An 18,133-nucleotide genomic window follows, 5' to 3' on the forward strand; every position below is an offset into this window, starting at 1 on the left:
TGTTGTATATCAAAATGGTTAAGGGGCGCCTGAGTGGCTCAGTCTTAAATGTCTGCCTTTGGCTCAGGTCATGATCCCAGGGTCCTGGGATTGAGTCCCCCATGGGCTCCCTGCTCAGCGGGGAGCCTGCTTCTGCCTGCTGCTCCCTCTGCCTGTGCTCGCTCACTGTCTCACTATCACTCGCTCTCTGACAAATAAATAAAATCTTAAAAAACAAACAAACAAACAAAAACGATGGTTAAATACGTTGAACTTTGGAGGGGAAAAAGTTGTGGAAGAAATGTGTCTGATTCATTCATACAAAGTTCTAAATTGTGTGAAGAAAAACTTTATCAATTTACTAACATGGTAATTGTGATTTATAATATGTATATATATTTGGCCTTTATCCCCTTCTAACACAGAACCCTTGTACCTTCCCAGGCAGTGATGAAGGTATCTTTTGTTATGTTAATGGTTACTTGTAGAACCCCCCCAAGGATGGGCAGGGCTTGCCTGCAGGATAGTGTGACTAGAGTAGCAACTTTCATTCCCACCTACCCCACATTCTCCAGACATGGGAGAGGGGAGTGGGGCATTGAATAAATCTCTAAGGGCCATTGATTTAATCAGTCACACTGCTGTAATGAAGCCTGTATAAAAACCCAAAAGAAGGGGATTGGGAGAGTTTCCAGGTTGGTGAACAGATGATTTAGGGAGGAGGTTGTGGGAACTCATCTTCTGTACAGATACTAATTTGGACTACCATCTGAAGTACAAGGAAAGGGTAGAGAGAAACCTCCAACCTATAGAATAGATTAGAGCCTGGGATTATGACTGGCATCTGAAGGGGGGTTGGGAGGGAGCAATCTTGTAGGACTGAACCCTTAACCTATGGAATTCTAATTCTGTGCGCTCTCTTGGTATAGAGTTAGAACTGAGCGTATTGTGGGACACACAACAGGTGTCCAGAGTATTGTTTGTTACTGGTGTGGAAACCACCCTGCCTACATACCCAACAGGTTAGAATTGGGTCTAGGAACCTAAAATATTATATGTAATAAAACTTTTAAAACATGCATGGGAATAATAAGCACACAATTCAGCATGGTAATTACCTCTGTGAAGAGATAAAAGAAAATGTGTTTGAATAGATAAAACTATACAAAAAAAATCCTAAAGCGTATATATACACGAAGTTATGATTCAGGGGCACCTGGATGGTTCAGTTGGTTAAGCATCCAACTCTTGGTTTCAGCTCAGGTCATGATCTCAGAGCCGTGAGATCAAGCCCTGTGTCAGGCTCCACGCTGCGTGGAGTTTGCTTAAGATTCTCTGCCTCTGCCCCTCTTCCACACACAAGCATTCTCTCTCTCAAATCTTTAAAAAAGAAAAAAGTCATGATTAAACAAAGCTGGATGATGAGTATAGACATGTTCGCATATCGTTGTACTTTGGTTCATGCTTGAAATATTTTACATTTTTAAGATAGCACTACATTAAATCACTTTACGGAAGAATGGTGGAACTTGGGACTAAGTTACTGCCCTTAACTAAGAGAATGAGCTTCTTTTTAGAATAATGGAAGTATGTCATTGTTTACCATCCACCATCGCACCACTCCCAATCTCCCCAGATCCCTCACAATCATACTTTTTTGCACAAGGAAACTGCAGCCGCCTTTAGTAACAGACCCTGTAGGAGCCGCCACCAGGTTTCGTCTGTAAGCCTTGGGCATAGGCAGGTGAAAAAGTAAATTCATCAATAGTCTATGAGGGGAAGGAAAGGAGAACTCCAGAGTACAAAAACCATAGGTGTTTCGGGTTTTTGCCTCACTATTCACAAACAAGTTTTTATGTATTTTTTTTTCTCAAAATGGAAATAGCTGTGCTCCTTTTTCCTCAGTAAGATATAACTCAGTGGCGGGGCACCTGGGTGGCTCAGTGGGTTAAAGCCTCTGCCTTCGGCTCAGGTCATGATCCCAGGGTCCTGGAATCGAGCCCCGCATCGGGCTCTCTGCTCTGCGGACAGCCTGCTTCCTCCTCTCTCTCTGCCTGTCTCTCTGCCTACTTGTGATCTTTGTCTGTCAAATAAATAAATAAAATCTTTAAAAAAAAAAAAGATATAACTCAGGGGCACCTGGCTGGCTCAGTCAGTTGAACATGCAACTCTTAGAGATTAATCTACTCTGTAGAGAAACTCAAACACTAAATAAATCACTCACAATGGCACCTTCTCATAATTACTATAGATATTTTAGTCTGTATGCTATTCATATGTATAGTGCTTACCAAAAAGAGCACATGCTACATTTTTGTTTTTTGCCTACTTTTTATGTTGTGATGTAATCTGAGAAATAGTTCCGTGTCTGGGGAAAAAAAACAAAAACCTGTCATACATGTTTTGATGACTGAATAGCATTCGACTGTGTGGTCATGCCTCAATGTCTTTAACCAAGCCACTGTTGGTTTTCCAGTTTTTGCTTATATTCAGTACTGCAGTGAACACACTACACATGCATCTTTGAATCCTTGTCCATTTGTTTATTTGGAATAAGTTCTTAGAAGCTGGATCAGAGGGATTGCATAATACACAATGAGGCTTACAGATTGTAAGTTTCCAGCAGTCTGGGGACTCAGGCAGGAGTTGGTGGTAGAGTCCGAAAGCAGACTCGCCCCCTCTCTAGGTAATCTCATTTGCTGCTCTTACCTGTCCCCTCCATACCAATAGATACTAGTTCTGTGTTGAATAGATATTTGCCTACATCTTCTCTTAGTTTCTGGCTTTGCCTTTTTACTTTCTTCATGGTATCTTTTAATGAGAATTTCTTAATTTTACCGTAGTCCATGTAATTTCTTTCTTTCATAATTAGCTCCCTTTTGAGTCCTCTTTAATCTTTGTCTCTTAAAAGCTATTTTTTTAAAGATTTCTTATTTATTTGACAGAGATCACAAGTAGGCAGAGAGACAGGCAGAGAGAGGAGGAAACAGGCTCCCCGCAGAGCAGAGAACCCAGTGTGGGGCTTGATCCCAGGACCCTGGGATCATGACCTGAGCGGAAGGCATGAGGCTTTAACCCACTGCGCCACCCAGGCGCCCCTTAAAAGCAATTTTTTATGTTTCCTTAGTTTCATCTGTACTTAAAAAAAAGTGGAAAGGGGGCATAATTCACATTACCCGGAACTATTTTCCATGGATCCTATGTTGTAAGATTATTTTGCAGTTTAGGTGTTAACCCACCAAACATTCTTATCTCCTGCTGGGAACAGCAGCTCCTCTCTCTATTTTGGGGGAGCTTCTCAGAGCCCATCTGTTATAGCATGTCATATTCTTGGCAACAGATGTAAGCTCTTGACCCAAACTGGGCTAATGTTACTTTTACCCCTTTGCCACAGTGACTGGTGCAAATACGGCCTTATGACTGGGGGTGGGACAGTCAGGGAAGTGACTGATTGCTGTTTGCAACTGTGGTTCTAAGTCAGTTAGACTGCAGCCCATGAAAATGAAGCCAGTTCCAAGAGAGAAGTAGAATGGAGAGGCAGCAGATATTGGCAGTGTTACATCATGGGTTGTCTAAAACTCACTCCACCTTGGACTTTCCTGTGGCTGTGGTTACGTGGGCTAGGAAATTCTCAACTTTTATTAAAATCTGGTTTGTTTTGGTTTTTGTTTTTTGCTTTAGTTAAAGGCTTAAAATAAGCCTGCTTAAAAATGTAGTCCCATGGGGCACATGGGTGGCTCAGTCGGTTAGGGGTTGGACTGTTGTGATTTCAGCTCACATCATGATCTCAGGGTCTTGAGATCGAGCCCCCCATGGGCTCTGCACTGAGCCAGGAGCCTGCTTGAGATTCTCTCTCTCCCTCTGCCCACCCCCCACCTTGCTATCTTGTGTGCACACGCTTTCTCTCTCTCTCAAAAAAAAAATATATATATGTAGTTCTATGACCATATAAGTTTGAGAATCCTCCCCTTATGTCTTATTTTAGAGATTCACGACATATGTCAGCCTATTAAAGGTCATAAGAAAACATGCAGTGAAGAAGCTGTTTATCTTTATTTAACTCAGTAATTCTCAAACTTATTTTTAACAGGAATGCTTTCTTATGGTGCTTCTAGTAATACCTCACAGACTCTAGGCCAGCAGGTCATTGGTTTGGGAAATGCTGGATCATAGGTACGGCAAGCTTCACGGCAAGCTGACAGATGAAAGGTGTTTTTATCTTTGAGCTAGGTTTTGAAAAATGCTGACATTTAATTTATGAACAATGCATGTTGTCTTTCAAATTTGGCAAAGAGTCTTATAAAAAATCAATTTAACACAAGCACTCTGCAAACCTTTTCTTGCGCAGGTTAGCCAATACACATTTGCTATGTGCAGTTATAGAGAGAAAAAGTCTGAACCACAAGAACTAATGCAGCTGGAAGGATACACTGTGGACTATACAGATCCCCACCCAGGTAATTCTAAGCTGTGTCACTTTCTCCGCCATTCATGTATTGATGAAATTCTCATAAATATCTTCTCTCTGTTCCAGGTTTCAAACTCTGTTGAATGAATAGGGGTCATATTTTACTTACATACCTGGAGAAAACTTCATGAGATTCAAACTATATTTTTCTGAGGGCTGCTTAGCTTTAGCGTAACTCATCATTTCTGCTCTCTTTAGGACAAGGGTGTAATATGTGAAAGTTACCATAATAGAAAAATTATATAAGAAACATTGGCAATGCTTATATGAACTTTTGTACTAGAAGCCAACAGGTACAAGAGACAGAAATAGGGAAAGAAGTGGCAGATGATTTTTGCATTTCTACCAATTTTCTTCCCAATACCACATTCTTAAATTCTCTCCTTACTTCCATATTAATATAGGTATGTACTAGATGCTTGGTATATACCATTGGTGAGGGAATGAATTAATGCCTATGTGGAGATTAATGAAATTAATAAAGTAATATTAAATACAGAGATTTAATAAATACTGAGATTAAGAATTTATTTTTTAGAGTTTTTTTTTTAAATTTTATTTATTTATTTGAAAGATCACAAGTAGGTAGAGAGACAGGCAGAGAGAGGAGGAAGCAGGCTCCCCACTGAGCAGAGAGCCTGATGTGGGGCTTGATCCCAGGACATTGAGATCATGACCTGAGCCAAAGGCAGAGGCCTTAACCCACTGAGTGCGTTACACTGAGCCACCCAGGCGCCCCAAGATTAAGAATTTAATATGGAGAGATTTAAAGTAGGAATCTGTGTTCACATTCACTAATTGGTCACAGAAAAATGCAAAATACCTTCTTTATGAAAGAATTCTCCAAAGGATAAAATACCATACAGATACAAGTATCACTTTTACCCTACCTGTCTTTCGTTTCTGCTAAAATCACCATGTATTTCTCCTGCATATAGAATGAGAAATGTGCCAAAAGAGAAGACTTTCTTCTCTGACATGAGTTTGCAGACTGTGCTATATATTTCTATGGAGGTTTGTACAGCTTGCAGAATGTTACTACTGTGTCATGAACTATTCATTTCCTTAAGCTGTTTTTAATTTTTAAAGTGACATGGAAGTTTGAACCTTTCTCTTATTAATAGCATTTAGCTACTAATGTCAAACTGATTCTCTTCCATCCAACTGTTTAGTGAATGAACTTGTAATCTGCCAAGTATGTAAGTTTTTAATGACGTCTTTCTTCCTCCACAGGCCTTCAAGGTGGCCAGATGTTCTTTAATGCAGTTAAAGAAGGAGACACTGTGATATTTGCCAGTGATGATGAGCAAGATAGAATATTATGGGTTCAGGCCATGTATAGGGCCACAGGTCAGTCCTATAAACCCATTCCTGCAATTCAGACCCAGAAGCTGAATCCTAAAGGAGGGACCCTCCATGCAGATGCTCAGCTTTGTAAGTTGTGTTGAAAAACAATTGGATTATCAATTAATAACCTTAATAAGATATAAAATTGAGACACATTTGTTCAGTATCATAGTTTACATCACTAATGAATTCCTAATTGAATAAAAATCATTTGTATTAGTAGCCATAGAATCAGCACTCTAATTTTTTCACACAGTTCTAGGATAAATATTGCCTGGGTTTTTCAGTCATGAATTTGCCAAGCACTGGGGTATCTCTGGGAATCTCAAGACCATATAAGAAAACTCTCCAAAACTTCCCCAATACTGTTTTAATAAAATAATATGTGTATTATTATATTATAATAATATAATATTAAATAATATGTGTATTATAATAATATGCATATTATATTATAATAAACATATTTAATATTTAACATTTTATTTCATTTTAATAAAATATTGTAATAATATATATTATATATTGTGTGATAAATTTAATAAATATTTTAATAAATTTGATTTAATAAAATTTAATAATTTAATAAATTGTTGAATTATTAAATATCAATTTGATAAAATTTAATAAACTTCTAACTAAAAATTAATAAAATGCTATTTTACTTTATGTGTTCTATAAAAATGGGAAAAGTGTTGTAAAAACAAATAGGCCTTGACAAGACTCCAGAACACCAATGTGTTGAACCACCCCTTCCTAGGACAATAGGGCTATATGTTCTGTTGTAGATTGATTTTAAAAAGGATAAGTCTAAATACCTTAGTATTCCTGTCATCCTTTGTATGCTAATTTAAATCACTTAAAAATTGTTATTTTTCCTTTAAATATATAAGTGACTAATAACAAATGATGTAATAATCATAGAAACATATTCAAATACAGCTTTAATAATCATTAAACCAAATATTCTAACTTATTATACTCCTTTGCAAAACTTCCTTGGTCTCTTCTATAATAAGCTTTTTTCTTTGGCTTTAAATTCAATATTTTACTTTCTGGTCAAAAGGTTCTACTATTAAGGTTCTTCTATAGGGGAGTAATATCTTGACATGCATTATTTTGTTCTTGTACTTCTCTTGTATCAAATAACTGCTCTCTTTTCACTGTCACAACTGGGCATCTTAATGGCATATTAAGCCGAACAATTAATGATGGAAGATGAGCTCAAGTCCGGCTACCTTTGTTACAGGGTTAAAAGTATACATCTTTAAACTTACCCCAGTCCATCTTCATAGCACTTCATCAATGGTGTTTGAACCTGAAAATAGTTCTCCCCTTCTAGCCTCTAGACTGTTCTTGTCCTACATTTTACTTCTACACATATTATAAAGCCCACAATGCCTTGATATTATAATTATTGCCTTAACAGTCAGTTACCTTTTTGGGAAATTTAAATAATATGAGAAAATGTTTGTTATATACTTACCCATGTAGTAATCAGTTCCAGTGTTCTCAATTGTCTTGTAGAAATCTTTTACTTCTTGGGGAACCTGGGTGTCTCAGTCCGTTAAGCATCTGCCTTCTGCTCAGGTCAGGATTTCAGGGTCCTGGGGTCGAGCCCTGCAACGGGCTCCTCGCTCAGCAGCGAGCCTGCTTCTCCTTCTCCCTCTGCCTGTTGTTCCCTGGATTTTGCTCTCTCTCCCTTTTCCTGAGTCAAATAAATCCTAAAAAAAAAAAATTTTTTTGAAAGACTTCTTTTGAGTTAAGTGTAAGTCTGGTGATGATTAATTCTTTTAGCTTTCTTATATATGAAAAGGTAATTTACCTTCATTTTGAAAAAAAAGTTTTCTTTCAGTACTTTAAAGATTTTGCCTCACATTCTAACACCTTTTTTTGTAACGAGAAATGTGCTCATTTTTGCCTGTTCCTCTATACATCATGTATCTTTTTTTCCCTCTAACTGCTTTAAAGATCTTCTCTTTAACACTGGTGTTGAGCAGTTAGCTTATAATGTGCCTTGATGTAGTTTTCTTCCTGAAAATGTCCTTGAGTTTTATTCTAAGACACAATTAAGTCACTGGAAACAGTTCAATCTTTTCAGGTTTTACTCTTAAGTTTTCTTAGATGGAGCCAAACAGTGTCTAGTCTTGGATTAATCCATTTTCCCCATTTCTGGAGCAGGGTTCTTCTTAAAGACTCTAACTGAAGACCCATGAATTTTGAGGTTTCCTATTGGCTGTTGAGAACATGTACTATTGCAGGCTCGGGGCTAAACAGTGTGTAGTCTTGGATTAATCCATTTTCCCCATTTCTGGATCAGGGTTCTTCTTAAAGACTCTAACTGAAGACCCATGAATTTTGAGGTTTCCTATTGGCTGTTGAGAACATGTACTATTGCAGGCTCTGGGTTCTGTGTGAGTTGTGAGCACTGCCCCCTCTCATCATTTAGGATGATTTCTGCCCTGGCCAGAGGTAGTCTCCTCACATGTGTGAAGCGGTCAGTATTCAGCTGAATATGGAAAGAGGAAGGAGGATGAAACCGTATTCCTGAAGTCAGTCAATAGCCATTTTGACTTTCCTGAATTGTCAGGTCCGTCTTCTCAACTTGGGGAGCCCGCTAGTGCTTGTGGACTCTCGTTCCCTGTGCCTCAGCTCACCACATTTGTTTCCTGTCTCTCAGGAATCACTCTCCTGGGTTGTCTAATATTCAGTGTTTTGAGAACTATAAATGTATTTTTTCCTGAATTTTTCGCTGTTTCAGATAGGAGGTAAATCCATGCTCCATGACGACATCTTGACAAGAAACAGAATGGTTGTCTTTTATAAGTTAGAACCAGATTTCTCAGCCTCGGCCCTATTAATATTTTGGGCCAGGTAATTCTTTGTTTCAGGGGTTGCCAGGAGGGCTGTCCTGTGAATTATAGGATGCTTAGCTTTATCCCTGGCTTACACTCACTAGGTGCTGATAGCAAACCATACCCCCACAATATGATAAACAAAAATATCTCCAGACATTGTCAAATGTTGAGGGGTACTCTGCACCCATGCAGAGTTAAAGATGGACTAGAAACACCCTCATTTGAGAACCACTGAGTTACAGTGACTTGAAAATTATTTTTGTGAAAAGGTCTCCTCGTTCATTTGTATTTCAGTATTTTTTTTCACATCCTAAGTGCAAGAAATACCCAAGGAGTGCACTGAGTTCACGGATATCATCCATCTTGTGTCATGACAAGAAAAGTGGTCAGGCCTAGAACATTAAGGCCAGGATGACACAATACAGATTTAATGAATATAAGATCTAGTAATCAGTTGATTCAAATAGCCATGTAATCTCTTTTTCACAAAACTTTTCTACTGTCAGATATCAGCCTATTGTCAAAGCAGGGCTGATTAGGCTAAGTGGAATGGGGTTTTCTAGCCCCTGGATTCTAGCCCCTGGATCCAATTTTTTGGATTCCAAAAAATCCAAACTTGTTCTAAAAAGCCAAACTGTTTTGGTTATGTTGCCAATAGCTTTCATGTATTCCAGATGTTTAGTAAAGTTTTCTATCCCTGCAGACCCTGCTGTTTTCTCTTTCTTAAAATGGCGGGGGGAGGGGAGGAAGGAGAAAAAATGTGTTTCTACCTCATTGAATTGAGAATACTGATGTTGACCTCTATCAGAGAAGCCATCCATTGGACTTCTCAGAGAGTAGTTAGCTCTTGGTATTTCCTTCCCTTCTGCGATTTCCATGGCATTGCCTTTTCTTCTTTTTTTGATCATCTCTAGGAAGAACAACTTTCAGAGTCATTAGTAGAAAGGAAGAAAATGATATGAAATTAAAATGACTAGTTATAGGAATCAGTATGCTCCTAATCTATTTAAATATGCTTTTTCTTTCCTTTGCTGACCTATAGCTGGTAAGGGTAAGTATTCTCATGATTTTTTTCTTTGCTTCATTTATCAAAATTTTTATAATAATATATTTGAAGGAATATCATGATCTTGTTTACAGTGTTAGTCTCCTATTTTCTAGGCAAACTGAGAATATTTAGGTTAACTTTACCATTTATGAAACAAAAGTCTATTTTTGCCACAAGAGCAAAGTAGGAAAAACTTAATATCTACCATTCACATGGACATAAATATAATGGTTGTGAAGGTGTTATATAGCATGGAAAAGAAATACTCAGTAATGTTAAATGGAAAAATACTAAACTATGGGGGCACCTGACTGGCTCAGTGGGTTAAAGCCTCTGCCTTCGGCTCAGGTCATGATCCCAGAGTCCTGGGATCGAGCCCCACATAGGGCTCTCTGCTCTGCAGGGAGACTGCTTCCCCCCTCTCTCTGCCTGTCTCTCTGCCTGCTTGTGTCTCTGTCTGTCAAATAAATAGATAAAATCTTAAAAAAAAAAAATACTAAACTATGTATGTGATATTTTAACTGTTAAAAAATTGTATAAATATAGGTAGACTTATACCTAAACTGTTCACAGTGGATGAGTTCAAAGGAATTAGTTACTGATTCATTTCCTCAGTTTTCTGACTAATCTTTGAAGATCCATGTTATAACTTAAAGAAAGCTCTTCTTAAAAATTAAACACACTGAGTAAATGTTGAGATAGAATGAAATAATGAATTTCTAAAGTCTATCTTATTTGAAGACAAACTTATTGTCTGTTTTAGGATATAAATGATGATATGTATTTATAGATTTTTCTGGTACATGAATCTATTCAACTTCACCATTTCTTTGGTTTTGAGGATATTTAGAAGTTATAAGAAAATACGGTAAACTAAATGGGTGGGTAGTGGGTCTGCTTGCTATCCAGATTTTCTGCTTCAGATAGGGTATTGCCTTTTGCCAGGCTTTTGACAGGCATTCTTCAGTTAAACTATTCTTCCCTATGCAAAGCACCTGTTTTTTATTTTCCTCTCTTAGGTATATAAGGTCATACAATATGTATGTAACATAATACAATACAACACAGTACAAGTTGACTTCCAGTAATAAAGAAATGTCAAAAATGAACCAGAAAAGTTACCTTCAAGTCAAAAAAAATTTTTAAAAAAATTTTTAAATCGGAATAGGACTTTACATTTAATTTTATGAGCTTATTTTCTTGATTGATCTAGTAAGTTAAATTTCACACTTCATAGGTATGTTTTACTTTACGTTGAGTATATAATTTCAAGTAAATGTTGAATATTGGTTTGCTTTGCTTGCAATTCTACGTCTGTATGTGTTGATTAAAATTGTCATGTGAAAATACTACTTATTTGTTATTTGCCTCAGAAAGCAAGATGTGTACATTTCATACATCCATTTTTAGTCAATTTAACAAAAACAAGCCAAGAAATTATTTGGGTCAGTAACAGAGGTGTGAACAAACTCCTAATTAATGTATGTATTGATGTTTCTCTTTGGTGCTCAGCATAAAATGTGTACGTGAAACAAAGAATATCAACCAAGATAATCTACAGAAAATTTTGTAACATAAGAATTCCTATTAGTGGCCACATCGGTGATACAGAAATACATGAGGTCCTTCTCTGTGCCATGTTTAACTTCTTGTGAATTTTCAAGCTCAATGAGAGTTTGAGCTATAAGGAAAGTATAATCAGATGTGGTATCAGTAAATGCCACTACGGGCAAGCTTAAACCATAGGACCATTTTAAACCAAGTTATTGTATTTCAGAAGGTTCATATGCTGCTTAGTTCAGTTCAGGATTTTGCAGAGAAGAGGATGAGCTCTTAGGTAACAGCACCTTCTCCATAGGCCTTTTGGTACTTGGGTCCCAGACCTGGACACCTGAGTGGTCTCAGAATGCTTATGAATGGCCACCTCTTCTCCTGCAATATCCCATTTGCCTCTCCCCCACTTCCTTTTCCTCCCCTGTTTTATGTCCCTAATTTCTCTCAACACCAGGAACAAGAGATGAAAAAAAAAAAAAAGAAATAAAAGAAAAAAGGAAAAAAAAATGCAGCATCCTTAGAATTAGTTGCAAAGGAAGACAAAACATTTCAGTTAAATTTTTCCCCATCTCACATTTGGAACTCTGACTTAGATACCTATCCTGCGGCTTGGATTCTTGAGCACATAGGGGCTGGATATGGTCCATACCCCCCAAAGAGCCCCTCGCACATACCACAGTGGGGCCTACTAGCTTGCTAATAGTCCTCACGTTGTTTTGTAGGCTAGCTATTTTCAAGTCAGTGTTAACTGTTTAAATTGGTACCATCAGCCTACTTATTATTCTTTTCCCTTGACTTTCAACAGCTATTACCGTAATGAAAAATTTAAATTTTCAGGTTCCATTTGAATAAGCCTCTATAATTCCATAAATCTATAGCAAATAATAGTCTTTCTCAATTTGGATTTTATTCCATCCACTTTTACCACACCTGGTGACAGTACCACCCTAAAGACGCTGGAGCATATATCCAGCTGTTACCATAGAAACCCTGCACCAGTCTCCTCAATTACCATGTCCCACATCTGTAGTTAGTCCACAGGTTAATCATCACAATTTATGACAGTTTTGCAGTGCATTGTTCAAGCTCCTATCTTGTTGGTTTCTTTTGATAATTTTCTTATATCATTTTGGAAGACAAACTGCACTGAAATTTGTCATTATCAGTGAACATTTGATTAGTGCCATGGATGATTTTTCATTTAAAACTAGTCGTTGTAATTTTGTGTTTTAATAAACATTAATTGAAGATAATCGAGCATAACCCAGTTTTAAAGCACGTCTCCAAGCCTTGTATTTGGTTATGTAATTGATTAAAGGCACAATTTATTTGATGCAGATGATATCTCTGGTTCCTAAGAGTCGATGTAGATATGTTATGCCAAGAGAAAACTGTATTTCACAGAAATAAAAAACTAAGTAATATTTTAACAATAGATGTTTTCTTAGTTCACTTGAGTTCATGAGAGGATTTTAAAGTGAACGATTTCTCACACAAGTAGATCGAAACTGTTGCTTTTTCAAAATTTATTTTTTTATAAATTCATGGAAACTAATGAACCAGGGTTCATGGTGAAGTATATTTACATAAAATATTTTAAATTGTGCTTATCAGACCTAAAAAGAATGAGATAGAGATTCTTGGTCTTTACAGCCTGTCTTTTGAAGATGGGATACTCCCTAAGAATATATTTCACTTTCATAGAATTATAACACCAGAGCGATTGTAGGGTTTTTTGGTTTTTTTTAATAGACTATTGTTCACCTACAAGGTTTATCAGTGTCAATATGTCAATATGCTTCTATAAACCTTTATAAAAGATAAAAGTAAAAAGATAATTATATAGCAGGTACTATATGAATTGTAATATATGTATTTTGTAGAATGAAAGAATTATGGATTTTCTGTGGAATTTCTTATAGATCCTATTTTCAACAGACAAGTCATTAATGGTGTTATTTTTAACTTCTTGTTATGACCTTCTCTGGTGAAAGAAATAATGAATAAAATTCAGCAGTTGTTTTATAAAACTAGTAATTACATAAACGACACAAAGTTTTTTTTACTCAATTAAATGGATAAATGAAGATTTTAAGATTATTTAAAATACAAAAGGCCTTGCATTTTTCAGTATCCTGTCTACTCATATGATTTCACATTATCATGTATGTAACTTTGAAAGACTTTCTTTTGAAAGACTATCAGACATAAGAATAAAATATAAAAGAAGTTGAATTGTCTCATTTCTTAAAAAGTTTAGGAAAAGCAGTTTAATAACATTCAGTGTTCATCTAATTAATACTAATTTACCACATGTAATGCATTTAATTGTTCAGTTAAGTAATTAGTGTATGTAAAGGAATACATATGCCAATTTCTCCATGGATCATAACCTCATACCTTCCATCATCAGTGAATGCCCATTCATTGCTTACATGCTATGTTCACCTTTTGATAGCTGTCACTGATGTGAGATCTGGTTTTTTTTTTTAATGTGATTCTGAAGACCCTTCAGTTTGAATTACATAGTTCTTCCATCCACAAATATGGCTGAAAGTTGAACTTGACATAGGATCAATATGATCTGGGCTAAATATCTAAATGTGACTGACTATGTTAGCATCATGTCCACAGATCAATACTGAGTTTTATTATGAGCCTGACTCTATAATTGCGTTTAATCAATAAACTTTTGTCTCCTTTCCTTTGCAATTTTAGGATTGTACCATATAGTTTTTAAGAACTACATTCAGCTTACATTTAAGACTCTACTTCTTATAATTACCAGAATGAGATCTATCTATGAATTTTAAGGAACAATGGAGCCTCAGCTCTACCATTGTCAGGAGAGTCCACTTTTATCCCGATAACTGATTGCTTGTCCGATGCATGCTTCATTTCTAACGGAGCTAATGTAGTAACACCCCAGCACTCCTTTTGGGTGGTGTGTGGCTTTTTCTCTCTATACTTAGTAAATAACTCGCATTGAAGACTTTGACAAAACATACCATTAATGAAAGCAATCATAAAAGCTTGCCTTTTGATAAACCCGCAGGGTCTTCAGGCGTTGAAAGATGCAATCTGTAAAGAACAGTAAATTTGGACCTTTGATTGAAGTGCCATTTGGGACATTATGCTTTGTCTGCATATTTGCACAAACATGATGCTCCCTTTTTCATGTCTCTTAAACTTGAAGCTTGAGAGCATTCATTGCCATTCTACATTAAGGTTGGTCCCATTAAAGACTCAAAAAAAAAAAAAAAAGACTGGAAGTGGTCCAGTGGAAGCCTGTGTGTTCATTTCTGCCCTAGTTTGCCATTTGGAAAGCAAGCTTCTACCCATCCTTGCTGGTTTTTTATGATGAGACCTGGGTTCTTTTCCAGTTGGTTCCTTCTGTAAATACATACTTAAAATGCATCTATGTTTCTTAAAATTGGAAAATAAGATTAGTTCTCTGATGAATATTAGAAGCAGCTTAGATTGAATATAGAAATTTCCTCATTTCAAATGATTTGCAGATCTTTCCAGGTCATCATTCATTAGGGTTCCAAAAAATTGCAATTTGTGTTACTATGCTGAATTCTCGGCATTGTATTTTTTATAATACAAAACAGTCTGGTATCATGCGGCATGCATTTTGGGTTCAAAAACTGTATTTGCCCATTATTAAGCCAGAAAAATAAATATATTGTACATCCTTTTCTGAATTTACAGATGCAGACCGTTTTCAGAAACATGGCATGGATGAGTTTATTTCTGCTAATCCTTGCAAGCTTGACCACGCCTTCCTTTTTAGAATACTCCAGAGGCAGACTTTGGATCACAGACTGAATGATTCCTATTCTTGCTTGGTAAGTACAAGTCTGTCTCTCCAGTCTCCTATAGGTTAGAATGAAAGATTTTTTTAAAGTGAGAAACACTTGTTATGAAGCGGCATTTTATTCCTGATTCCTTTAATAACTGTAGTTGGGAGTTAAGGATAAAGGATTCCAATCGATTGCTTCCCAATTTGAAAATTATACACTTGAAGACCACTGCTGTGCCACTCAATAGACACGAGAGGAGACTCAAACGGACACTGAATTGTGGTTTATCAGTCCCTCTGCAGAAGGCTGAATGAAAATAAAGGCTTTAATGAAGATAAAAAACCTCTAGGAAAGGATTTACTAACACCTGTATAGACATGTGAAGGTTTAAATTCTGCTTACCAAATGTTGCTATCTTCCATTTCTCTCTTTTGTTCCTAGAAAGCCAACCCAGGTGGCGGGGGAAGGAAACAGTGTGAGAAAGGATATGACAGGGCTACATGTAACGGAGGAAACTTTGGTTTCATTTAGCCCTCCAAAGATAATTTGGATTCCTTAAAAAATTAAACCAAAGAAACTGCTACTGTCTCTGTGTTGAAACCGGGCAAAATTGGGGATATAAAGTATAATTTACATTTTGAAGGAATGCTTGACTGCTCAGAATATGGGCATTAAACTGAAGCCTAGCATCCATATGGGCCCTTCCAGGATTTATATTGTCTGTGACAATTCCTCTGAAATGTATCCAGCCGGATTCTCCCTGTTTCTATCACCACAGAGTCTCTTGGCTCCTGAATGTGTCAGCTACCGACAGTAAAGCTACATTGTCTTTAACATTTCAGACAGAATGTGCTCTAAGCTCATTGGAGATGTTTGAATAGACAGGAAGAACTGAAACCACTTACTAATATGATCACAATTTACTGCCCTGATAAATCATTTTTAGAAGAATTTTTTTCCTGATAAACCATTCATAGACTCTTTATTAAGTACCTATTACTCAACATGTCACTGGATGGCTGAAACCCGATCCAGCCCCAACTTTACGTGAAGAGTAAGAGCATCACAAAACCCGGTGGTATCTTTCCGGGGGAAGCACACTTGGAGTGGACACCAGCAGGGGGGCTTCCCTGGTGGATTCCACTCAGTGGAGTTAGTTAATGAGTGATCAGAAGTTGTTTGGTTGGGTGAACCATCCCACGTGTCATGAGAGGTCTGAGAACACTATAGCGTGTCTTCAGCTGTATCTAGAGGGTAGCGAGCATGCTGTGATGAGAGGGTTTGGAGGCAGGATGGTCCTGGAGGTAGATCATGACTCAACAAGTGGCTTTCAGTGTCCTGAGCCATTCACTGAAGGTCACTGAACTACATGGAGATCGTAGTAACTCGCAAGCATGGTGGCTCAAATACAACACAGACGTACTGTTTGTCCACCGAGGGCCTGCCCCATCACCACGGCCATTAGGTGCTCTTTTTTCCTCCTCTACTTTGTGTTATTGCTGTCTTACCTTTCTATGTTTCTCACCAGTCTTTGCCTTCTCTTGCACAATTATCCTACCCCCTTTTGAAACTGTTTATTTTTAGTCCATATAATTCATCGAAACATTTTATAAAGCAACTCTGCTTAACCCTGACCTCCAGTGTTAGCCAAGCAGGCTCACATGCACACACGAACACGCACGCTCCTTCACATCTCATTTCAAGAGAACAAAAAAACTATAGTAAGGCATTAGCCCTGTTTACATTGGTCCTAGAAGGACAAACTGAATGAGAACAGTGTCCCAAGTATGCAAATTCCCAAATACTGTATGTTTACCACCACTAGACTTAACTGGAATTGTCTTAGTTCACTTTATAACATGTCATTGGCAACCAGGCAATTTCAATAATAGTGTCTGCTTTAACCATTCTCTTTATTGGATTCATACAGGGACTGAAGTTTGTCAGAATGTTATTCTCTGGGACTGGCGACTTAGATACCGTGAATAAATTTGGCCAATTTTGAATGACAGTGGAGAAAAGCGGGTAGTCCGTGCCTTGCCACGGCAGTGAAGAGAATCATATTCGATTACGAGTGTCCCAGATCAGGTCCAAAACTGATGACATTAGCTTTATGAAAATAACATAAAACATAACCACTAATAAAAAAAAAAATGTCCGAAGACTCTTGGATTCAGCTTCTCATTATAATGTCAAAGAGTGCCTGCAGAAAAGCAAATCCTAGTACAGAAAGGAAAAAAAAAATTTTTTTTTTTCTTTTGCAGGGTTGGTTCAGCCCTGGCCAAGTCTTTGTGTTAGATGAGTACTGTGCCCGTTATGGTGTGAGAGGCTGTCACAGACATCTCTGCTACCTTACAGAACTGATGGAACATTCAGAAAATGGTGCTGTCATTGACCCAACCCTGCTCCATTACAGCTTTGCATTCTGCGCCTCTCATGTGCATGGCAACAGGTATTTTTACTTGCAAACACACAGTGAAATGGGTAGGGTTGACTTGGGAAGAGAGAAAAATGTGCTTTGCCACTATCACCTAGTAACAGATTTTAAATAGCAAACACTTCTTGCAAGAGGTGGGGAAAAAACCCACAAAGGAAAAATGTACATCAATACGCTGTTGATTTAGGTTGGCTGCACTTTATGTTTCTTTTTGCCGTTAAAGCCACTTGAAAGAGAAAGGGAGAAAATATCTATGAGATTAGAAGTTGCCTTTTAGTTCTTAGGTACCACCTGGTACTAGGGGCTGCACAGCTTAAGTGTCCTCTGTATTTCTATTGTTATGCATATGTGTGTCTGGGTGAGGCTTGCTGGCGGGTTTGTGTGTGCCTGATGATGCTTGCTTTTCCACTGTGGGATAAGCTTTCATTGATCAAGCAAGATAAACAGGGAGGTTTACGTGGAATCTTCTCTTAGCCCCTTCCCTAATCTATACTTTTTCATTTTATTTTTAATGTCACTTACTAATTGGTTACAGAGAAGAAGAGCACAAGCAGGGGGAGCAGCAGACAGAGGGAGAAGCAGGCTCCCCACCGAGCAAGGAGCCCCCCACCAATCTGTACTTTAGGAACAAGTGTC

General features: G+C 37.5%; 1 protein-coding gene across 17 annotated transcripts in view; it reads left to right on the forward strand.

Annotated features, from left to right (window-relative positions):
• Positions 1-18,133, forward strand: part of CADPS2 (calcium dependent secretion activator 2) — a 519,834-nt gene that overhangs the window by 357,457 nt on the left and 144,244 nt on the right. For 9 of the 17 annotated variants that reach the window (XM_046019950.1, XM_046019953.1, XM_046019955.1 and 6 more), the window contains exons 10-14: positions 4,328-4,436; positions 5,681-5,881; positions 9,695-9,703; positions 14,969-15,105; positions 17,325-17,512. In XM_046019950.1, coding sequence (XP_045875906.1) covers positions 4,328-4,436; positions 5,681-5,881; positions 9,695-9,703; positions 14,969-15,105; positions 17,325-17,512 — 644 coding nt within the window. The remainder of the gene's footprint in view (positions 1-4,327; positions 4,437-5,680; positions 5,882-9,694; positions 9,704-14,968; positions 15,106-17,324; positions 17,513-18,133) is intronic. The other 8 variants (XM_046019952.1, XM_046019954.1, XM_046019957.1 and 5 more) reach the window with 2 other exon arrangements.

The sequence above is a fragment of the Meles meles genome, chromosome 10, assembly GCF_922984935.1.
Source record: "Meles meles chromosome 10, mMelMel3.1 paternal haplotype, whole genome shotgun sequence".
In the NCBI taxonomy this organism is placed as follows: Eukaryota; Metazoa; Chordata; class Mammalia; order Carnivora; family Mustelidae; genus Meles; species Meles meles.